The following is a 24706-nucleotide window of genomic DNA, read 5'->3' on the forward strand; positions in this document are numbered from 1 at the left end:
CCACAACCCTCTGCTTTCTACAGGCAAGCCAATTCCTAATCCACACAGCCAACCTTCCCTGGATCCCTTGGCCTCTGACCTTCTGAAGAAGCCTACCATGAGGAACCTTATCAAAGGCCTTACTAAAATCCACATAGATCACATCCACCACACTACCCTCATCAATCTTCCTCGTCACCTCCTCAAAGAACTCTATCAGGCTTGTAAGGCAAGATCTTCCCTTCACAAAGCCATGCTGGCTGTCCCTAATCAGTCCATGATTCTCCAGGTGTTCATAGATCCTATCCCTTAGAATCTTTTCTAACAGCTTACCCACCACAGACATAAGGCTCACCGGTCTCTAATTCCCTGGACCATCCATACTACCTTTTTTGAACAAGGGGACAACATTCGCCACCCTCCAATCCTCTGGCACCATCCCCGTGGACAACGAGGACTCAAAGATCCTTACCAGCGGTTCAATAATCTCCTCCCTCGCCTCTCGAAGCAGTCTGGGGAAAATCCTGTCAGGCCCGGGAGATTTATCTGTCTTGATATTATTTAACAACTTCAACACATCCTCTCTCTTGATATCTACAACCTCAAGAACATTACCCTTACCAGCACTCCCTTCCGCGTCATCAAGACCCCTCTCCTTGGTGAATAACGACGAGAAGTATTCACTGAGAACTTCTCCCACTTCCGCCGCCTCCAGGCACATTCTCCCATCTTTGTCTTTAATCGGACCTACCTTTACCCTAGCCATCCTCCTACCCTTCACGTATGTGTAAAAGGCCTTGGGATTTTCCTTAACCCTACTAGCCAATGCCTTTTCATGTCCCCTTCTAGCTCTCTTCAGCCCTTTCTTAAGTTCCTTCCTCGCTACTCTGGATTCCTCACGGGCCCTGTCTGAACTTTGCTGCTTATACCTTATGTATGCTACCTTCTTCTCCCTAACTAGTCGTTCCAGCTCTCTCGTCACCCACGGTTCCTTCACCCTGCCATTCCTTCTCTGCCTCACTGGGACATATTTATCCCTAACATCCTGCATAAGATCCCTGAACATCGACCACATCTCCATGGTACATTTCCCTTCAAAAAGGACATCCCACTTTACACTCCCAAGTTCTCTCCTTATAGCCTCATAGTTCGCCCTTCCCCAATTAAATATCTTCTTGTCCTTTCTGCACCTGTCCCTGTCCATGACAATTTTAAAGGTTATGGAGCAATGGTCACTGTCCCCCAAATGCTCACCCACCAATAGATCCTTCGCCTGTCCTGGTTCATTTCCTAAAACTAGATCTAGCATGGCATTCCCTCTAGTCGGCCTGTCGACATACTGCGTCAGGAATCCCTCCTGGACACATTTAACAAATTCCGTCCCATCTAAACCTTTGGCACTAAGCAGGTTCCAGTCTATATTTGGGAAGTTGAAGTCTCCCATTATAACAACCCTGTTATTTTTGCTTCTCTCCAAACACTGCCTGCCAATCTGCTCCTCTATATCTCTACTGCTACCGGGGGGGGGCCTATAGAATACTCCTGGTAGAGTAACTGCTCCTTTCATGTTCCTTACTTCCACCCATACAGACTCTGGAGATGTTCCTTCTACAACATCCATCCTTTCCACAGCCATAACAGTGTCCCTGACCAGTATCGCCACCCCTCCTCCTCTTCTCCCCCCTCCCCTATCCCTCTTAAAACACCAAAAACCGAGAATATTCAATATCCACTCCTGCCCTGACGTCAGCCACGTCTCAGTAATAGCCACAATATCATAGTCCCCCATACTTATCCAAGCCCTCAGTTCATCTCCCTTATTCCTGACACTTCTTGCATTTAAGTAAACACACTTCAGTCCATCTACCTTACTACTTTTATAGCCTGTACTCTGCTTCTCCTTCCCCAAAGCCTCTCTACCTGTTTGATCTAACTTTTCCCCATCCCCTTCTTCCTCTGACCTACTCCTCCGGTTCCCTTCCCCCTCACAAACTAGTTTAAACCCTCCCGAACCACCCTAGCAAACCTAGCCGCAAGGATATTGGCCCCCTTCTGGTTCGGGTGTAACCTGTCCTCTCTGTACAGGTCCCACCTTCCCGAGAAGAGATCCCAATGATCCAGAAATCTAAAACCCTCCCTCCAGTTACAGAGAAAGTGCAGTGCAGGGAAACTATAAGGTGCAAGGGCCTTTTATTTTTAAAGAATGGCCTCTTAGTTCTAGATTCACCCACAAGAGGAAACATCCTCTCTATATATAGAACAGTACAGCACAGGAACAGGCCCTTTGGCCCACAATGTTGTGCCAAACTAATTAAGATAATGACACCTAATCCCTTTACCTACACAAGATCCATATCCCTCCATTCTCTGCATATCAAGGTACCTATCTAGAGCCTATTAAACACCCCTATTGTATTTGCCTGCACTACCGCCCCTGGCAGTGCATTTTAGGCACCCACCACTCTCTGTGTAAAAAACTTGCCCCTTACATCTTCTTTGAATTTTCCCCCCTCACCTTAAGTGCATGCCCACTAGTATTAGACATTTTGACCTTTGGGAAAAAGATACTGGTTGCCTCTACCTATGCCTCTCGTCATTTTATAAACTTCTATCAGGTCTCCTCTCAGCCTCCACCGCTCCAGAGAAAACAACCCTAGTTTGTTCAACCTTACATGCCCTCTAATCCAGAAACCTCTTCTGAACCCTCTTGAAAGCCTCCACATCCTCCCTGTAATGGGGCGACCAGAACTGAATGCAATACTCCAGATGTAGCCTAACTAGAGTTTTATAAAGCTGCAACGTAACTTCCTGACTCTTGAACTCAATGTCTCAACTAATAAAGGCAAGCATGCCATACACCTTCTTTACCACCCTATCAAGTTGTGCAGCTGCTTTCAGGGAGCTATAACATTGGACCCCAAGATCTCTCTGTACATCAACACTGTTAAGGGTTCTGTCATTAACTGTGCACTGTCCATTTACATTCAATCTCCCAAAGTGCAACTCCTCACACTTGGCTGGTTTAAACTCCATCTGCCATTCCTCCACCCATAGCTGCAACTGATCTGTATCCCGCTGTATCCTTTGGAAACCTTCTACAACATCAATCTTTGTGTCATCTACAAACTTACCAACCCAATAATCCACGTTTTCATCCATCCTTTCAAGACATCTGAGGATCCTATGGAACTTAAGCAACTCTCCCCTCCAACTTTTAAACACCAACTGCTAAGCCTCGCCCATTCAACAACTCTTCAGAAAACAACAGGCTCATTCCAGGTACTGCAAGTAGTAAGTCTTCCCTGAATTATTTCCAATGTTTCAATCTCCTTCCTTAAATAAGGAGACCAATACTGTACAAAGTATTCCCGATGTGGTCTCACCAATGAAGTGAAAATCAAAACAAAACATTGCTGGAAATCTAAAATAAAAGCAAAAAATGCTGGAAATGCTCAGGAGGTCAGTCTGCATCTGAGGGAAGAGCAACAGTCAACAATTCAAGTTGAAAATCCTTGGTCGGAACTGGGAAGGAGACAAAAGAAGTTATCCCTTTTCAGCATTTCAAAGAAACTATTCCATTCACAATTCCCTGGTCCACTCTTCTGTTCCCACCAACCACCCCTCTTCTTACTGCACTTCTTCTTGCCGCTTCAGGTGATGCAATACTTGTCCTTTCACCTCTTCCCATCCCACCATCCAGGGACCCAAACAGTCTGTCCAGGTGAATCAGCAATTCACTTGGACTTCTTCCAGTCTAGTGTACCACATTCAGTGCTCACGACATGGTCTCCTCTGCACTGGAGAAACCATATGCAGATTGCATGATTGCTTTGTGAAGCTAAGCTTCAAGTAACTTGATTTCTGTTAGTACCAGTTGTCCATCTGTGATATTGGCTCAACTTGTTTGTTGTTTTATCTCCCTTTTCCTTATTTTCCCTCTGGGAGTGGAGGACATGCCATCCTGACCTGCTGGCCATGTCTTCTTGTACTGCATTTCACAACTCCCATATTCTTCTTTCTATGTTCTTTTGTCAATGTCTCACTCTCTAAATGCCCCCGTTCACTCACTGACCTGATAACCTGTTTAACAGCTTAAGCTCATGGTCACTCTGCCCACTCCAGGGAACACACAGAGCTCAGAGTGCCCACTCCAGGGAACACACTGCCCACTTCCCAATATATGCAGTACATATTTTGAATGGGATGTGTCGATGTCATGGTAAGTTTACAATAGGAGGAGGAGAATTTTAACATTAAAGTCAGTCAGTGAGTATAAAGATAATGAGTTAAGATGTTTGCGTAAGAGCAGCAGAGACTTTTGGGAGGTGAAGCACGTAGTATCACAAGCCAGCCAGGTTCTAACTAACAAGAGGAAGAGGTGATGAAATCGCTCAGTGTGCCTCTTTCATGAAAACGGGAGACATTAAATACTTAAAATAAAAGCCACTGCTGCTCCATAGTCCTAAACAATAATGAACCAGAAGGGCGCTGGGAGTTCATGCCATCTCACCTTCATTGACCTTCCATCGTACAGGAAAGGGAAGGTGGAACCTCCAGCGACAGACTGTGATTTAAGGCTCCTCGTAGTGTGTGTAGTCTCTGCAGCAAACCTACTCACAAGTGTTGACTGCCCCATGAGCTGCAGTACAACTGCTCACACAGGCTTGAGCAAACACTGGGTGATCAGCTCGGACTGGTAAAATGCCTCTCACTGTTGTGACAGTGTTTAATCACACCAGATGTGGGTTGGATCTTGTGAACAGCTTCAATCAAACTGGTCATAAAGTACTAATGAAGCTTGCCCTAAGTAGCTCAGAGTGTAAAGCTATGCAACAAACATCACTAGTTCCAGAATGGCAAGACTTCAGCTGGCTAATCCTAAATGGAGCAACAACGAGCAGCAGTACCTCTAGAGTGGGGAAGTATTGTAATGCCTTTCTCAGCTGAATAGATTGCAAATGTCAAGCACAATTCACAGTCAGCCTTCTGAGCAGCTTTGGAACAAAACCACAGCAAGAATCACAGCTAAACTGGCCAATAAAAAAGTCCGAGACACAAGGGAGACTGTAGATGCTGGAAATCTGGAGCAAAACGTATGAAACACTGGAGAAACTCACTAGGTCAGACACTATGAACAGTTGATATTTCGGGCCGAAACCCTTTAGCAGGGCTGGAAGAGGGCAGAAGAATAGAAGGGTTGGGGTAGGGGGAGGGGGGCTGGTGGGGGAGGTGGGAGGATCACGAGCTATCAGGTGATAGGTGAGTCAAGGGGAGAGTGGAAAGGTAGGTAGGTGGGTGGGGGAGGGAGGTAAAAAGGAGTGATGTAAGAAGTTGGGAGGTGAAAGGGACAAAGGGCTGAAAAAGGAATCTGATAGGAGACAACAGTAGACCGTGAAATAAAGGGAAGGTGGTGGGCAGATCGTGAGGGTGGGGAAGGGGACAGAGAGGGGTGAAAGGGCCATAAGAATGAGGGAAAACGGGGGGGGGGAAGGAAAACAAAGGGGAGTGGTTACCGGAAGTTAGAGTAAGTGATGCTGGTGCCGTCAGGTTGGAGACCACCAAGACGGAATATGAGGTGTTGTTCCTCCAACCTGCATCTGGCCTCAAATTGGCAGTAGAGAAGGCTGTGGACAGACATGTCAGTGTGGGAACGGGAAGTGGTATTAAAATAGCAGGCCACCAGGAGATCCTGGCTGTTGTGGCAGATGGAGGAAAGGTGCTCAACGAAGCTGTCCCACACTGGGTCGGATCTCACCGATGTAGAGGAGGCCACAAGAAGAACATCAGATGCAATAAATGACACCAATGGATTCAAATGTTAAGTGCTGCCTCACCTGGAAGGACTGTCTAGGGCTCTGAATGGAAGTGAGAGAGGAGGTGTAGGGACAGGTGTAACACTTTGAAGGGTTGCAGGGATAAGTGCCAGGAGGGTGATTCGTGGGAAGGGATGAGCGGACAAGGGGATCGTTGAGCGAGCAATCCCTGCGGAAAGTGGAGGAGAGGGGGGAGGGGAAGATGTGCCTGGTTAAAATACACAAAGTTCTTAAGGGACGACAGGGTAGGTATGGTTTCCCCCCTCATTGAGGTGTCTAGAAGCAGGTCTGACAGTCTCAAAATAAGGAATCAGCCATTTAGGACGCAGATGAGAAGAAATTTCTTCACGGCAGACAGTGAATTGTTGGAATTTTCTAGTCAACAAAATGGTGGAGGTTCCGTCATCAGAGATCAAAAGATTTTGTTTTAGATATTGAGTTAGAAAGGATATAGGGTTAGTGCAGGAAAGTGGTACTGAGGTAAAAAGATCATCTGTGTCTTACTTTATAGTGCAGCAAGGGGTGAATGGTCCCCTCCTATTTCTTGTTCTTAAGAGGGGGTCAGTGAGAGAAATGTGATTGATAGTACATATGGACATTCAAAAGGTATCTGATATGATGTCACATTATAGGCTTCAATCTAGATTGAATCCCATGGAATAAAAAAGGGCTGCAACAGCATGGGTCAAAAAATTGCTGATTAACAGGAAATAGGAAGTGGTAGAAGATTGTTCTCCACACTTGAGGGAAGGGCACAGTGGAGTTCCCGGAGGTCAGTACTTGGACCACTACTTTTCTAAAAGCATGATTATTACTTCGATTCGAGTCCACAGGGCATTATTTTGAATCTGAAGATGACAAAAACAGTGTAGTGAAATGTGAAGAGGAAAGCAAGAGGAAAAGAGATGTAGACAGGCTGGTGAAAAGAGCAGATAAGGTCATAGATGAAATTTAATTCTGAGAAACATGAAGTGTTACATTTTGAAAGCAAGCCTATAAAGAGAGGGCACAATTGTAAAAGGGATGCAGGAACAGAGATCTGGGGTATACATGCATAGTTCATTGAGAGTGGCAAGGGAAGGTTGAGAAAGTGGTTAAAGTATATGGGACTTATAGTGGTTTGGAGTAATAAAAACAAGGAGGTCATCATGAACCTTTGTAAAGCTTCAGCCACATCTGGAGTACAATGGCCACTTCTGGGCACAAAGGTGTAAAGGCTTGAGAAGATGCAGAAGAGATTCACTAAAATTTTTCCAGGGATGAAGGACTTCAGTCATGTAGCTATGCTGGAGAAGCTAGGGATACCTTCCTTGGAATAGAGGAGACAGTGTGAGGCTCTGATAGGAGTATTCAAAATCATAAGAGTGATAGACTGCTCTGACAGAGAAACTGTTCCCATTGGAGAAATCAAGATCAGGAAATACAAAGTGAAAGTGAATGACCGAAGTGACACAAGGAAAAAAATCATCCAGGGAGAGGTTAAGGTGTGGAGTTCACTGTCAAGGGATCAGTGGACGCAGATTCAATTGTATTGCAAGGGAAGAATTGGCAGGGCTGCAGGAAGAAGGTAAGGAACAGTCTAGATTCCTCTTATATTAAATCAGTATCAACTCAACAGGCCAAAAGGCCTTCTGTGCTATAACCATCCTGTGATTCTATCGTCCTGATCCACAGCACTCTTCCAGGTGTTGTAACTGCACAAATACACATGATCTGAAGAGAAAATCAAGTTTAGTGAATTTGCTGTTTATTTTCCCCCAGATTCGAGATGTATGTAATGTATCTGGATGTTCAAAAGGCAATTGATAAGGTACCATACAGAAGCATGTTACACAAAATAAGGGCTCATTGGTGGTCTCTTGTGTCTCTATTGGTGGTAACATATTTTCATGCCATTGAGAATTTGTTAAAGAACAAAAAACAGCAGGAATAAAGCTGACAGCCAGTTCTGGGAATCAGTTCTGGGCCCACAGCCATTCACAATTTATATTAATGAGTTAGGTGATGAGTGTGTAACAGATCCAAGTTAGGAAATGACACAAAGCTGGTTGAGAATGTGAGTGGTAAGGATGGAAATATTCTGTAAAGAGACAGTGATGGGGCAAACAAGTACACAAGATGGCAGTTGATATTTAACATGGGGAAACATCATGTCATTGACTTTGGAACATACAGAGGATTCAATTCTTTTTACCTATGTTGAGAAACTGGCATAGAGAACAGTTCTGAAAGGCTGCTTCATAGAACTAGGAATTTTGAAGAAAAATGATTGGTCTTTATTGCAAGAGGTGTGGAGTACAAAAGGAATGCACCCCTGCTGTCTGCAAAAAACTTTGCTGAGACCCTATTTGGAACATTACAGTATGTGAAGTTTCTGCCTCCATCCCTGAAGTACAGGGGCCAGTGCAGCAGAGATTTGCTCGACTGGTCCCTGGGACAAGGGAAGTTGTCTCTCACCACAGATGGAGTGAGACTTATCTGCAATCGCTGGAGTTGCAGTGTCCAGAATTTAGGGGTATGATCCAAGGATAAAGGGATTGATTTGAACCTCTCCAGCTCAGAGGGCTGTGGATGATCCATCACTGAGTTTGTTCAAAGTCAAGATTGACAGATCTTTGGGCACAGAGGGAAGAGGATGAGATGTATGGGATCAGCTCTGTGAACATGCAATCCACTTCTCTAATAGCATTTTCTTACAGGATTTGGTGAGGCTGCATTTGGAATATTGTGTTCAGTTGTGGTCACCCTACTATAGGAAAGGTGCCATTATGCTGGAAAAAGTGCAGAGGAGATTTACAAGGATGTTGCCAGGACTCAAGGGCCTGAGTTATGAAGAGAGGTTGAGCAGGTTGGGACTTATTTATTGGAGTGTAGGAGAATGAGGGGTGATCTTATAGAGGTGTATAAAATCATGAGGGGCATAGATAGGGCGAATGCACACAATCTTTTTCCCAGGGTTGGGGAAGCAAGAACTAGAGGGCATAGGCTTAAGGTGGGAGGGGAGAGATTTAGTCGGAACTTGAAGGGCAACTTTTTCATCCAGAGAGTGGTTAGTATATCGAATGAGCTGCCAGGGGAAGTGGTTGAGGCAGATTACATTAACAACATTTAAAAGGTACTCGGACAGGTACATGGATAGGAAAGGTTTGGAGGGATGTGAGCCAAATGTGAGCAAAAGGAACTAGTTTAGATGGGAATCTTGGTTGGCATGGACCAGTTAGGCCAAAGGGCCTGTTTCCGTGCTGTATGACTCCATGACTCACTTTTAAACTGGTTTCTTCAATGAGTCCTAGAGAGATGCAGTATGGAAAGTCCTTTGGCCCCTTGAGGCTGTGCTGACCATCAACCACCCATTTACACTAAAGCTGCATTCATCTCATTTTTATTATTATTCTCTCCACATTCTCATCAACTCCCTCCAATTTCCACCACTCGCCTACACACTAGGGTCAAATTATAGCAGCCAATTTTAACCACTAATCCATGTGTCTTTGGGATATGGGAGGAAACAAAACACCTGGAGGTCACACGGAGAAAGTGCAAACTCCACACAGACAGCATCCGAGGTCCCGATTAAACCCAGGTCTCTGGTGCTGAGAGGCAGCAGCTCTACCAGCTGCATCACTGTGCCCCTCCTTCTGCCCACTACATGCCCCTTTAGCAAAAATGCATTCTTTCAGGCAGATACAAGTAATGGGTCAAACTCCCCAAAGAATATTTCCTAGGTCATTGTATGCAGGCACAGGGGGACAACAGGATCTGGGTTATATGGGTTCTGGTCTAGAACAACTTGGTTCTCAACTACCCGGGTCTATTATGATAATTACCTACAAGAGTACATCATTTGCTGATCGATTTACATTAGTTATTACTTGTTTGTGCATTTTAATAAGCCTTCTACTGGAGTCTGTTTTGACATAGTAATTTGTTGTTTTTGACCTACTGGTCCACTCTGCTGCAGCGCTGAGTCACAATTTACATTGACAACAGGCTGCTCTATAAAGCTGCTCCCTCTCTTTCAGTCTGTGCCACAGGCTTTGCAGCCACATAAAGCAATCAAACTGAAGCGCCCCGGGAGCTTTGTGCCTTCCCAGACCCGTCACTAATATTGTGCTCTCGTAAGCTATTTATAGAGGAATTGCACCTCAGAGGTAATTAAAGATTAAAGCTATTACTGCGGCTGAGATTGACAGCAATGGGACAATATGGTGTGATCTGGGAGGAGGTGGGAACGAATGAATAGTTCAACCATGAGTTATTTATATGTCCATTTATCGTTGTACAAAAAAAAGTACTAGCCTGATCCATAAAGCTGCCTTGGCAGTACCACTATTACACTGAACCTTTCATTTTTAACCCATTATTAGAGAGCTAGGAACACTGCAAATTTTAAATCTTTGCATGTTTTATGTTTCCAGAGGGGTTAATCATTCAGCCCATGATCTAAGCAACAAAGCAAGATAAATACAGTTAGAACTATGCCCTTAATAGTGCCAGAAATTGTATAAAGGGGGACACCATTTAAATGCACCAGAAAACAGATGATTTTTGAGTGATTTAGAGTTACTTGTTTACTGCATCACAACAGTGAGTAGAGTCACATCTCATGGAAACAGGCCCTTCAGCTCTTCAGGCTTCCATGCCAACCAAGATTCCCATCTAAGCTAATCCCATTTGCCCACGTTTGGCCCATATCCCTCTAAACCGTTCCTATCCATGTACCTGTCCGAGTATCTTTTGAATGTTGTTAATGTACTTGCCTCAACCACTTTCTCTGGCAACTCGTTCCATATACTGACCACTCTCTGGGTGAAAAAGTTGCCCCTCAGGTTCCTATTAAATCTCCTGATTCCCCAACCATGGGAAAAAGACTGAGTGCATTCACCCTATCTATGCCCCCTTATGATTTTATACACCTCTATAAGGTCACCCCTCAGTCTCCTACACTCCAAGGAAGACAGTCTTAGGCTGCCCAGCCTCCACTTATAACTCAGTCACTCGATCTCCTCTACATTCTTTCCAGCTTAATGGCATCTTTCCTACAGCAGGGTGACCAAAACTGAACACAATATTCCAAATGTGGCCTTGAGTACACCATCTGTGAAGTCCATGAAAGGTGCCATATAAATGCAAGTTTCTAATTTTTTTTAAATCAGCCTCACATATATTGAAGACTCTTTACATCTTATTATATTAGTGGAATTATAAAAAACTCTAAATGGACATAGACAAATATGATATGTACAAATGGCAAGGAATAGGGGACGGGCATGGAGGGTGAAATTTGGTCTCTGTTGGCACTGGGCCAATTCTGTAAATCAGGATCAAGATACATAGTGAAAGATGTTGAAGAGAAACCAATGCAGAATTCTCACTTGGCACAATTCACGTCATCCCCTACATATTACCATATTTATATAACGTATCGCAGACACAAGAGCATCGCAGGTGACTAACACAAGCAACCCCTCTCTCCTGTGTCTAGCCTTTCTGTTTAGCCTTCCATTGCCCTCCCTGACATCTCCCATACTTCCAGTTCTCACCTACTTCAAATCACTACTCCAATAACTTCAAAGGATTTTTGGCTGGTCTCGTCCTCTGTTGATCTTGGTGTGGACTTCTGGAATCTTATACCCGAGTTTTTGTTGTCAGCTTGTGCATCTTTAAAGGGTTTGGTACTTCACACTGAAATGTACCTACCACAGGAATGAGAGGAAGCCAATCAGCCCCTCAAGACTGTTCCTTATTCAATCTATATCTAACTCTTTTATCCCCTTTGGTTCAATAGTCCTTAATGCCCATGCTAAGTAAATCTAGCAACAAGCAATTTGCTGGAGGAACTCAGCAGGTCGAGCAGGTCTGTAGGGTGGCGGGGGGAGTGGGGGCGGGGTGGTGGGCTCTGGGGAAGGAATTGTCGACGTTTCGGGTCAAAACCCTGCATGACTTGATGCAGGGTTTCAACCTGAAACGTCAACAATTCCTTTCCCCCCCACTGATGCTGCTTGACCTGCTAAATTCCTCCAGCAAATTATTTGTGGCTCCAGATTCCAGCATCTGCAGTCTCTTGTGTCTCAATCTAGCTAAACTCTAGTTGCTTCCATTTTGAAATTTTTAAACTGACCACCATCCTTGAAAGAAATCTGGAAAAGTTCCAGATATGTAATACCTTTCCTGAAATCACAGCTGAATGGGCCTAGCTTTAATTTTAAAATTATATCCCTCAAATGCTTTCCCTGCAAGAAAAATAGTTTCTTCCTTCCTAATTATTTCCTTCAATCATCATGAACATCTTTCTCCATTCTTCTCTGGTCTCCAGCCCATCTTCTAAAATTGAGAAAAAATAGAGGGCTATGGGTAAGCCTAGTAATTTCTAGGGTAGGGACATGTTTGGCACAGCTTTGTGGGCTGAAGGGCCTGAATTGTGCTGTAGTTTTTCTATGTTTCTCTTTTCTGAAGGAAAGACATCTGGCAGGGGATGGGAACCAGAGCAGGAGGTCAGCAAGTGGAGGGAATGAGGGGAAGATAGGGGTTAGGACAAATAAGCCTGAAAGGAAAGACAGGCAGGACTTGGTTAATAAACACGGTGGGACTGATGGGCTGAAGTGTCTTTATTTCAATGTATTACAGGTAGAGCAGATGAACTTAGATCCTTGGTTTGTGCATGGAACTACGATGTTGTGGCCATTACAGAGTCTTGGTTGAGAGAAGGACAGGACTGGCAGCTCAAAGTTTCAGGATTCAGATATTTTAGATGTAATAGAAAGGGATGTAAAAGAAGTGGAGGAGTTGCACTGCTGATCAGGGAGAATGTCACAGTGGCACTTAGAGTGAACATCCTTGAAGGATTATCTCGTGAGGCAATATGGGTAGAGCTCAGGAATAAGAAAGGTGCAATCACAATGATGGGGTTATACTAATAGGCCTCCCAATTGCCATTGGGAGCTGGAGAAACAGATATGTAGGCAGATTATGGAAAGATATTAAAGCAATGGGATTGTTTGCAATGGGTGACTTTAACTTTCCCATTTTTGACTGGGACTTCCTTAATGCCAGAGGCTTAGATGGGGCAGGATTTGTTAGGTGCATTCGTGAGGGTTTCTTGAGGATATCAATAGTCCAACCAGGGAAGGGGCCAAACCAGACCTTGTACTGGGAAATAACCCTGGCCAAGTGGTCGGAGTTTCAGTGGGAGAGCATTTTGGGAACAGTGATCATAACTCCACAAGTTTAAAGACAATTATGCATATGAATAAAGCTCTACCTCAGGGGAAAGTGCTAAAATTGGGGGAAGGCTAATTACAACAGTATTAGGCAGGAACTGGGGAGTAGATTGGGAGAGGCTATTATTGGGCAAGTACACATCTGAGTTGTTCAAAGGACAGCTGATCAGAAAACAGAACCAACATGTTCCTGTAAGGAAGACAGATGAGGTGGGCACCATGGTCAGCATGGACGTGTTGGGCCAAAGAGCCTGTTTCCATGACTCTGTGACCTGGGAATTCCCAGTCATTTCCTGAATGTGTCCTGAGAGTGATGAGCTGAAGATTGAAGTTATAATCATGTGTGTGACAAGTACGTGTCTTTCGCAAAATGAAATGAGCACTGGTCACTACTGTATATAAATCTGTCCTGTTCATGCATACCTTCAAAGGACACCCGTCACTTATCATTGAGCCTGAGAGAACAGTTGCTGACTCTATCACTGCTGAAGATAGTATAGCATTAACATAATGCACTGGCAGAGATTTACCTCAGCATCACTTCCCTGCTCTGACCTGCAATAATTACAGTTGATGTTGCATGGTGATGATAAGATGATTGCGAAATTGACAAAGATTTCTGTTCTTTGAATCCTGGCTATGCTGAGCATTTGGTGTGCTTTGTGAATCTCCTTCAGCTGGGAGATCACCAAATTGTGCACAGAGGTGATTATTGAAGCTCTTACTGATTTTAGAAGCTTGCCTTGCTAAGTAACTGTTCTCAGAGGTTAGCAATAATTAACTGATAAAGCCCCCAAACAGTCTGCTTCATGCTGGTTCAGTAGGATCTTAGTTAATTGATGCTTGAGGAGAGTTAGGTGTTTCTATAGGTGTTAAAATAATTCAGATAAGCCAGCTTTCATCTGAATGTTTCCTTAGTTTCTCAATGTACTCTGTGTGGTATTTTTTCCATAGCTCCTACTGTAGGTTAAATTGGGCCATTGAAAACATAAAAGGCAAAGGTGAACGATGTTGGATGTAATTTTAGATGGATATCCTGAGGTACTGCTTTTATTAATTTTTTTCAGGTGTATTGTTAGTTTAAGGCCCAGTGGCATTCAAGAGAGTAGAAAACTGAAAGTAAATCCAGGATTAGAAAGCACAGTGATTCAAATATCCTCCAGCAGTACACAGCAACTGCACCACAGAAAGGTTTGGTAGACTCTTTTGGATGTCCTGTTGTTTTAAAAGGTGCTGTATTGTTAAAGTTGTTTCTACCTGATAGAAGAACATAGAATCACAGAATAGGCCCTTCAGCCCACAATGTTGTGCTGACACAGCTAATCCCTCCTACCTACAGAATGCCCATATCCCTCCATTTTCCTCTCATTCATGTGCCCATCCAAGCCCCTCTTAAAAGCCCCCAATGAATTTGCCTCCACCACCTCATCGGGCAACGCATTCCAGGCATCCACCACTCTCTGGGTAAAAAACGTACCCCTCACGTCTCTTCTGAACCTACTCCCTCTCACATTAAATGCATGCCCTCTGGTATTGGATCGCTCAATAATAGGAAAAAGATAGTGCTTCTCCACCCTATCTATGCCCCACATAATTTTATACATTTCCAACAGATCATCCCTCAGTCTCCGCTGCTCCAGAGAAAAGAGCCCAAGTTTGTCCAGCCTCTCCTGATAGCACATGCCCTCTAATCCAGGCAGCATCCTAGTAAACCTCCTCTGCACCCTCTCTAAACCCTCGACATCCTTCCTATAGTGAGGTGACCAGAATTGCACACAATTACCAGAATTTATCAGAAGTTTGTAAGATTATGAGAGGCATAGATAGAGGAGACGGATCTTTTCCCAGGGTTGAAATATCTAGTACTAGAGGGCATGCATTGAAGATGAGAGGGGGAAAGTTCAAAGGAAATGCACAGGGCTAGTTTTTATTTTACACACAGAGAGTGGTGGGTGCCCGGAATATGCTGTTCAGGGTGGTGGTGAAGGCAGACACAATAGAGATGTTTAAGAGGCTCTTAGATAGCCATATGAATGTGCAGAGAATGGAGGGATATGGACCATGTGCAGACAGAAGGGATTAGGTGTCATTAGCTTAATTAGTTCAGCACAACATGGTGGACTGAAGGGCCTGTTCCTGTGCTGTACTGTTCTAAATCAACACATTGAATGTTGAACAAAGGAAAGGGGGAAAATAATGCTGGCAGCTTCAAAGGGCAGGGCTGAAGGCTCAGAGAAATTATGACCACAGCAGTGTTAACTGGGGAAGCTTGAAGCCTTAACCAGAAAAGAGAGAGAAGGAACATGCATCAGACAGATCATACAGCACGAGAATGCTCCTTCAGCTCACGATGTCTGTGCCGACCATGATGACAATCCAAACTAATCCCATCTTCCTACACATGGTCCATATCCTTCCATCCCCTGCATGTAAATGTTCACGTCTGTCTAAATGCCTCTTAGGTATTGCTATCATATCAGCTTCCACCACCCTCCCTGGTAGCACTTTACAGGCACCAACCACTCTGTAAAAATGCCTCTCAACTCTCCTTTGAACTTTCCCCCTCACAGTCCATCACGCAAACCAGCCTCCCCTCCACTGACTGTCTACACTTCCAACTGCCTCAGGAAAGCAGCCAACATAATTAATAACCCCTCCCAGCTATCCTCTTTCTCCCCTCTCCAATTGGGCAGAAGATAAAAAGCTTGAGAACACGTACCACCAGACTCAAGGACAGCTTCTATCCTGCTGTTAGCAGACTCTTAAACGGACCTCTCATGTGCTAAAGATGAGCTCTCGATCTCCCAATCTACCATGTCGTGGCCCTTGCACTTTGTCTACCTGCACTGCATTTTCTCTGAAAGTGTAATACTATATTCTGCATTCTGTTTTCTTTTTTACTATCTCATTGTAATTATATATGGCATGATCTGTCCAGATGGCATATAAAACAAAAGCTTTTCACTGTATCTGTGCCAATAATAAACCAACACCAATATCAGATCAGTTACTGAATGGTGGAGCAGGTTCATGTAGCTACATGCCTGCCCCTGCTCCTATCTGTGTTATTAAACCTCTCTCTTTGACCAAGATTTTGGTCACCTGTCAAAATATCTCTTTCAATGGCTTCTGATGCAGGGTTTTAACCCGAAAATGTCCACAATTCCTCCCCGCCCACCCCCACATCCCCCCCCCCCCATAGATGCTGCTCGACCTGCTGAGTTCCTCCAGCAGGTTCCAGCATCTGCAGTCTCTTGTATCTCCACCTTCACCACCAGGACTGCAAGGTTTCAGGAAGTATGTGGCTCACTGCCACCTCCTCAAGGGCAAGCAATGTGGCTTCCAGGCAGCACCCATAACCCACAAATATTTTTTAAAGAAGAATTTTTCAGCCTATTCATATCAAGATGCATTATCCTTGAAGATCTATCATTAGCACTCAAGTGAACGAGGATATGAAAAATCCATCTTTTACTCTCCCAGTGGTATGAAGAGTGACAAGGATGGAACTGGTTTCTTTGGTGAAATGGCTAAATGATTAGGGAACATTGATCCAGAGTTGGTAAGGAGCCAGAAAACATTAATAAAAGAGCAGACAGGTAATCAGACTCACAAACATACCAAAGTAATGGCAAGTAAGGCCTGGATGGAGTGGATGTGGAAAGGATGTTTCCATTTGAAGATTCTGGGATCCGAGGGCACAGCCTCAGAATAAAGGGACGTCCCTTTAGAACTGAGATGAGGAGGAATTTCTTCAGCCAGAGGGTGGTGAATCTGTGGAATTCATTACCACAGAGGGCTGTGGAGGCCAAGTCATTGGGTGTATTTAAGTTAGTGATTGATGGGTTCTTGATTGGTAAGAGGGTTAAGGGTTATGGGGAGAAGGCAGGAGAATGGGGTTGAAAAAAAAATCAGCCATGGTTGAATGGCGGAGTAGACTTGATGGGCCAAATGGCCCATTTCTGCTCCTATATCCTATGGTCTAAGTTAAACCAGGAGGACATTTCAATGGAACTCCTTGCCATCATTTCTCAGAAAAGCTTGTGCATTTTGTTCAAGGGCCATCACAGCAGGCTGAATCTGAGACAGAAGCTTATGAGTTCAAATCTCACTCTAGAGCCTCAATCCCATGACCCAGGCTGACAGGACCAGATCAGAGGTGAGGAAGTGCTGGTTTGATGTTGGTACCCAACACTCACTGAAGTAAAAAGATTGAATGGTTTTATTTTGAAAAATTATTCCACAGATCATCAGGTAAATGTCACACTGCACTAATGCATCAAACATAACAGATGATCAAGTAATTGTCATGTAGCTGTTTGTGGGATTCTGCTGTGCACAAAGTGGCTGTTTTCATTTAAAAGACCTGCCTATGTCCTATGCTTTGTATTTCATTGGCTTCAAGGTTGCAAAATGCACCGTTCAGATAAAAGTTTTTTTTGCTCCCCCGTGCCTGAGCTCACCTCTCAAAATGCTTGATAAATCATTCTAGTAACCATCTGTGTAACCCCAAACACCACCCCCCCCCCCACCTCCACATCAGACTGTTCTTTACAATAGCATAATCTCCAACTCATTGCACACTATGCCATGGGAAGTGTACAAAAAAGAAGTCTCTTTCACATAATCTAAACGAATTTAAAGAAGTGCTCTCTTCAGAATTGTATTCTAAAATTCATCTTGCTAAGCTAACAAAAAGAAATATAATCCAGGTCAAACACTGCTGAGAATATGAAAAACAGCTGCTCCAGTACACATGTGCAACACAAGTTCATTGGATAAAGCAGAAAAGGCTTCTGTAAAATCTGATCAGCATCACTTTTCAGTCTATTAATCACAGCATTTATATCATACTGGCTATTATTCTCCTGTCTGCCTTCATAGCTCACACACCAAGAATGGAGCAGTGCTGACAACAGAATGGTGCACTTCTCTTCCTCCTGGGCATACTGCATGCCAGCAATCAAACTGACAAAGCAACACACCCAGCCTTGCTGAGTGATGGCATTCCAAGCCTTGGCACTGAGAGCTGGGAAACTTGAAGCATATGTACACAGTTTTATACCAATATTATTCCTATCCTTGAAAGCTACAATTTTAATTATTTTCTATCTGCTTTTAAATTTGAGCTTATCTTTGTTGTGGATAGGTTACAAGTTTGAACTGTCTGGAATGTGACACTATTTATGCAAACAAATAAATTCTTCAATATATACAGTACATTCTCTAATTCAAGACCTACTGTATGTTGTTTTTAACCTGCAGAGCTTAAATTTCTTTCCTCCCAGTTTTCTCAGTCCTTTTATCTGTTGTCCTTCCTAATCATAAAGCAGAGGGACTTGCAGTGTGACACCCCGCCGATATCCTTCCCTCACCAGGGTGCTTTTAACTCCTACAGCACCCCACCCTGATTTCCTCCTCCATTTTTTCCTGTCATGGCTCAGAAGAACCACTTTCACCTTCAAGTTAGAAGGATGTGGGTTCACTTCCCACTTCAGAGGTGAGGACAAAAATCTTGGCTGACACTCAGGTGACGGGGGTGCTCATTTTCAGGTAAGGTGTTAAACAATCCCCCTGCCCTCACAGGTGAGTAGAAAACATTCCAGGGAAGAGCAGGGTTTTTACACCTGGTATCCTGGCTATATGTATTCCCCCAGTAACACCATCAAAGCAGGTTATTGAATCATTATAAAGCTGCTGTTTGCGGGAGCATGCTGTGCATGTGGTCCTATTGTATGGCAGTGATCACATTACAGCCAATGAAGCACTAAAGTTATGGAAGGACCCCTAGAAAAGGCATATTCTTTGATTCCTCTACACCGGAAACGATGAGTACAGTCCCATGGGCACTGATCAAACCTCCAGAGTGTTGCCCACCTCTCACTTCCCCTGTGCTCTCTGTGAATGTCGAAGCTAAGCAGGACAACATTCCCTCACGGTCAGTCATGGAATTCACTATTACTGGTTCAAAAAGCAAACTGCTGGAGGAACTGAGCAGGTCGAGCAGCATCTGAGGGGGAATTGTTGGCGTTTTGGATCGAGACCCTGAGAGTGGAAAGGGAAGACAGCCATTATAAAGAAAGCAGGAGGGGTGAAACGGTATGTGATTAGGATATCTTCCCTCAGTCCTGATGCAGGGTCTTGACCCAAAACCTCAACGATTCCTTTCTCTTCATAGATACTGGTCAACCCACTGTTCCTCCAGCAATTTGTTTTTTGCTCCAGATTCCAGCACCTGCAGTCTCTTGTGTACTCATCAGTACTGGTTACTGTCTAGTTAACCCAAACCTGGAACCTTTCACTCTCCCTTGCTCATCAAGAATCTATCTACATCTACCTAAAAATATTCAAAGACTCTGCTTCCACTGCCTTTTGAGGGAGAGTTCCAGAGAATACACCAGCTCACAAGGAGTCAACACTTTAGAGCTGGATCACCACTGTGCTTGCCACATGAGGAGCACACAACTCTTCCAACAACCCCAAATTGCAGGTGTAGAAGGAATAAAGGCAAGCTGAGAAAAGCTGCCTCCATCACCAGCAATCCAAATTTATTGCCGGCTCCAAGTTGAGCACAACCTCCAGATTCAGTGCCCACCCACTGGGGCACTTTGATGAAATGATGCAATGGTAAACAACCATTCCCCAATACGAGTTTAAGAGTTCAGTCCTTCATGGGATGAAAAAGCCAATCAATGAAGAGACCCTCACTGTGAACAGCATTGCATGGAAGCTGATGCACTTGCAACGACAAATTGATAGAGTCTTAAAACACAGCAGAAACAAAAAAAGCACACAATAAACTAATGACAACAGAAATTCAACACAACCGTTTAATGACACAAAAGCCTAAGTGTGCAATGAAGCTTTAAATGCATCTGCTAAGCGAAAAATCAACCCTTTGTCAATATTCAACACCATTGAATGTGCATGTGTCACAGCAAGTGGAACAGTGAAAGCTCTGCAGATCAGAAATTTTCCAGGACTAAAATGATGATGCAGAGCCAGTCAAACCAGTCAAACCCAAAACACGAAAATTGTCCATGCAAGCACATCCTCCTGATAAACCTGAGGAACCTGATAGAATATTCAGAGCCCCTTGAACATGCTACCATCAGGGCTACAGATGAGCACACAATGCCACATGACTATGTCCGACCACTGAATCGCATCTCCATATACAGTATATGTATTCAGAACGACAAGTCTAAAAGTGTGAATACAGAAACCTGCAATGCCATGAATACCATACTGTGGGACTGCAAGTTGTGAGCACGGAGCCACGTGAGTGTGTGTGAACACAGGACCATGCAGCTGGGTGTGAACACAGACTTCAAATTTAAACACAACCCTGGGTCTACAAAGTGTGAACATAATGAATTGATGAAATGGTTCTGGATGCTTGGTCAATGATACTTCTACTTCCACTGCTGAGGTGTATCCTACCTTAGTGATCAGGATTCTGTACTTTTCCAGCATTGCTTGGTTGTCGTGACAACCCGACAACAGTTGCCAAACTTCTGCTCTGAGTGCTTCTGGAACACCACGTCTGACAAGGACAGGCAGCCCCTTGGGTCTGGTAGTCAGGTTGCTGTGCCTGAAGGAAGAGACTCTGTCAATAGGCGTACATGCTCAGGACAAGTCACAACCCGAGGCTACTGCTTAGTCACAATAACACTTCAGCATGTGCTGCATGTGACAACAAAAAAATTGTTTGAATACTAACTCCTCCCCTACTGTAGCGTGCGTGCGTGTGTGTGTGTGTGTGTGTGTGTGTACATGCGCTCAAGGGGTGGAGAGATGATGGACAGCAGGTGGGATGGTGGGGGGGGTGCTGGCCTGCACCATTTATTAGCTTTGCCAATGACCACAGAAGAAATGAGCAGAGGAAGATGGTATCCAGAGTTATATTATGCTGTGGCAGAAAGCAGGCACACTTCTTCATGGTCAGTTGTGGTACTTACCATCTCTGCAGCAAATCCCCCCACGATTCCAGGATTTTCTCAGGACACTCTTTGGAAACGTCCCCAGTGCCGCTTGACAATTCATTATCACTGTCTGCAAGAGAGCAGAGAGGGAGAGACTATTTCAGCTGTGCATCATTATACAGCCCGTCTTTTACACTGGGGTCTCGAGAGGCTGGGAAATCACAGGGCAAGAAGTTGAGCAGATGTTGGTGTTAGTTATTACGTTGTTGATTTCACCATTCTACAGTCATTGCACAAGGACAAGGACCTTTAATAAAGATTTTGAAGTCGAGGCCACACTAGAAGTGATTTCAACTCTGTCATCTTGATGGAAGTCTCTGACTGCCCTCTCCACAGATCTTTCTAACCCACTCAAAAATCAGTGGAGATTTTTGTTCCATCCCCCTGAAGTGTTAACTGTTTCTCTCTCCACAGACACTGCCTGATCTGCTGAGTGTTTCCAGCATTTTCTATTTATTTCACAGCACTCCTTTCTCAAAGTTTTTTTTTCATTGAAAACACAGGCAAATTATGTCACTAGACTGCAGCAGGAGCAGGGCAACTGATGTTGTTACCCAAGGCAAGGCAGTGGGAGAGGAGTCAGCTCCGTGGAATCCACGTGGATAGGTTTTAAACTATTCCACAGGCCCAGGGGAAGCATCGTTCACCACCATGCTGGTTTACTTGCTAACACCACCACCCATGACCTCCTGCAGCTTTGATATTTCATCCTCCCCCTTGACCTGCTGTTACTGACCACGTCCACACACAGCCTCGAGCTGCCTGAAGCTCATCCACAACCTCTGTCTCCTGCTCCCGATCTTCCCTCCCCACACTGCTGCCTTCACTGAGCTACTGATAGTGAGCAGGTAAATAGAGCAGGAGTTACAAACACTGGAGAGGTCAAGGCAGGGGCAGGATGATGATCAATACACACCCCGAAGTAAAACGAGTGTTACATCAAAGAATGTTCAACTCTGCATAGGTTAGTATTGACAGGCAATTATCAAGATTGGATCCATATTTAGAACAATCCTGGAAATGTGTCCGTGTTTGTAAGGATGCCTGTTAATGCTGGTATTTGTGGCAGGTTCTGGGGACTGTCAGAGAATTGTTACAACACAGGAGGAGGCTATTCAGCCCATCGAGTCAATTGGCTCTCTAGGGAGCAATCCAGTTGGTTTCATTCCCTGCTCCATCTCCATAACCCTGCAGGCTTATTTCCCTTGTATCCATCCTATTCCCTTTTAAAATCTTGGATTATATCCAATTTCACCTCCCTTGTAGGCAGTAAATATCTCTATCAAATCTCCCCTCGACCTCCTTTGCTCAAAGGAAAACTACTTCTTTTCCAACCTAACCTTGTGACCATTCCTGGAAGCATTCTGACAAATCACCATTATACCCTCTCCAGGACCTTCACATCCTTCCAAAAGTGGATTGACCACTGGGCCTCTTCTCGCTGCTACCCTCAGGCAGGAGATACAGAATCCTTAAATCCCACACCACCAGGTTCAGCAACAGCTCCTTTCCTACAACCATCAGGTTCATGAACAAACCTGCACAACCCTAACCCTACCTCAGCAATGAAATACTACAGACCAACCTTTTGCACTACCATGGACTTGTCTTCAATTGTGTCTGTTTTTTTTTGCACTAATGCCCTGCGTTTGTAGATTTTTTCCACTGTATTGTATAATTTTATGTATAATTTATATCCTACGTGTTGTCTGTACCTATGTGCCTGTGATGCTGCTGCAAGTCGTTCATTTTACCTGTACCTCACAGTATAATTTTATGTATAATTTATATCCTACGTGTTGTCTGTACCTATGTGCCTGTGATGCTGCTGCAAGTCGTTCATTTTACCTGTACCTCACAGTACTTGCACACATGACAATAAACTCAATTTGACTTGCGCACAATACCAAAGCTTTATAAAGGCTCAGCAAAGTTTCTCTGCTCCAGTGCTCACTATGTGATGCCTGGGAACAAAAAATGAGGAGAAGCCATATAAACTAATCAATTCCTGTGGAACTCCCCACCATAGGAAGCAGTTGAAGCCAAACAGTTAAATAGATTCAAGGAGTTAGTTATTTTTCTTGGGGCTAGAGTAATCAAGGGATATGGGGAGAAAGCTGGAACAAGATATTATAATTTGGAGGATTAGCTATGGCCATACTGAATGGTAGAACAGGTTTGAAGGGAACAATGGCCTTGCTTCCTCACACATCCCAGAAGCATGCTGATAGATTAATTGGCCCCTACTGTAAGTTAATGGCAAAGGATCCAAAGGGGAGTTGATGGACATGTGGAAGAGAATAAGGCAAGGCTATAAGAGAAATAAGACTGATGGGATTCCTCCATATGGAGTCGACATGGACCCAATGGGTCAACAGTCATAACAAGTAATCCTTCACTTTATGTCTCTGAACTGCCCCTTTCTGGTAATTCCATGACCTTCTATTTTCTTTATGGCACTTAGTCAAATGTCTTCTAATCCACATGTATATCAACTACATGACTCTGATCAACCATCTCTGTTCCCTCATCAAATAGTAGTGAAGTTAGTCAGAAATCTTCAACAAATCTGTGTTGGTTCGCCTTGATTAATCCATGCCTTTCAAATTAATGTTTTTTTTTGTCCATGATAATGGTTTTCTATAACTACTCCACCAATGTTACATTGTGTTTCTTAATATATCGTATTGCCTTTTTGAATAGTCATGTAATGTGACCACCTATCCTGCCACTTATATTACTCCAGTAACCAATGAGGATTGAAAGACTGATCATGCCCCTGTTATTTCCATCTTTGGTTCCCTCAGCAACTGAAAAAGGATTCTACTGCATCAAGCCACTTACCAACCTTCAGCAATACTAAAATGAAGTGGAATATTTTCAGAGGTTTGGGAAAGGGCAGTGAGTGGGAACAAGTGGATAGCATTCAATGACCTGGTAAATTAGTGATGGCTAAATGCCTTCCACTTGCAGTGCCTTGCTGAATTCAGTGATAGGCTTGATAATGTAAGTGATAGACTTGAACATAGAACAGTGCTTGCAGGGAAGCTTCACACCTACAGCAACAGCTGAAGCCATTACACCAATACTTGCCTCCATCAATCCAAATTCATTCAATTAAAGCATCTCTTAGCAGCACTGCAACAAGAATCTATTTTTACCATGTGTGGAATTTTGAACCATTAACTTGTAACACCGGTCAAGAGCACACTAAAATATTTCGCAAAAGCATTAGGCCAGAGACCAGGAGGTTAGTTGGAGGGGTTCCACAAGGAAAGTCAGGTATTCCAAGGTGTAAATTAATTAGAGCAGACAGTACCAATGCATGTAATCACAAACATCCTTAACTGATTAATGATTGCCGATATATTCATCACTGAGAGTTAAAACCTGTGTAAATGATTGCCAATCTGATGTAACTAGGGTAGATGAGGAAGCCTTTGCTTTTTATATAATTTCAAAGTAGTTGGGTGTGAAGAAAACTGTGCAACCTGGACACCAAGTGTCAGTGACATTCACAGTTGAGGCCCTGTGCCTCAAGTTTCATGCTGGCCAATAGAAGAGCAAGATTAATTCTGATGCTCTGATTAGTGCATAGCACGAAACATCATATTTTAGTCAATGATCAGAGTAAAAGTCAGTGGCATCTATTAATTTAGGAACCAAGACAAAGGAGTGCAAGGTTTAGATTGACCGGTTTATAATTGTT

General features: G+C 43.9%; 1 protein-coding gene across 3 annotated transcripts in view; it reads right to left on the bottom strand.

Annotated features, from left to right (window-relative positions):
* rabgap1l (RAB GTPase activating protein 1-like) overlaps nucleotides 1-24706 on the bottom strand; it is a 396343-nt gene that overhangs the window by 278727 nt on the left and 92910 nt on the right. For all 3 annotated transcript variants that reach the window (XM_052010817.1, XM_052010819.1, XM_052010818.1), the window contains 2 exons: nucleotides 20974-21067; nucleotides 20456-20606 (listed from right to left, as the gene is read on the bottom strand). In XM_052010817.1, the coding sequence (XP_051866777.1) occupies nucleotides 20456-20606; nucleotides 20974-21067 (245 nt within the window). The remainder of the gene's footprint in view (nucleotides 1-20455; nucleotides 20607-20973; nucleotides 21068-24706) is intronic.

The sequence above is a fragment of the Pristis pectinata genome, chromosome 3 (assembly GCF_009764475.1).
Source record: "Pristis pectinata isolate sPriPec2 chromosome 3, sPriPec2.1.pri, whole genome shotgun sequence".
Classification (NCBI taxonomy): domain Eukaryota; kingdom Metazoa; phylum Chordata; class Chondrichthyes; order Rhinopristiformes; family Pristidae; genus Pristis; species Pristis pectinata.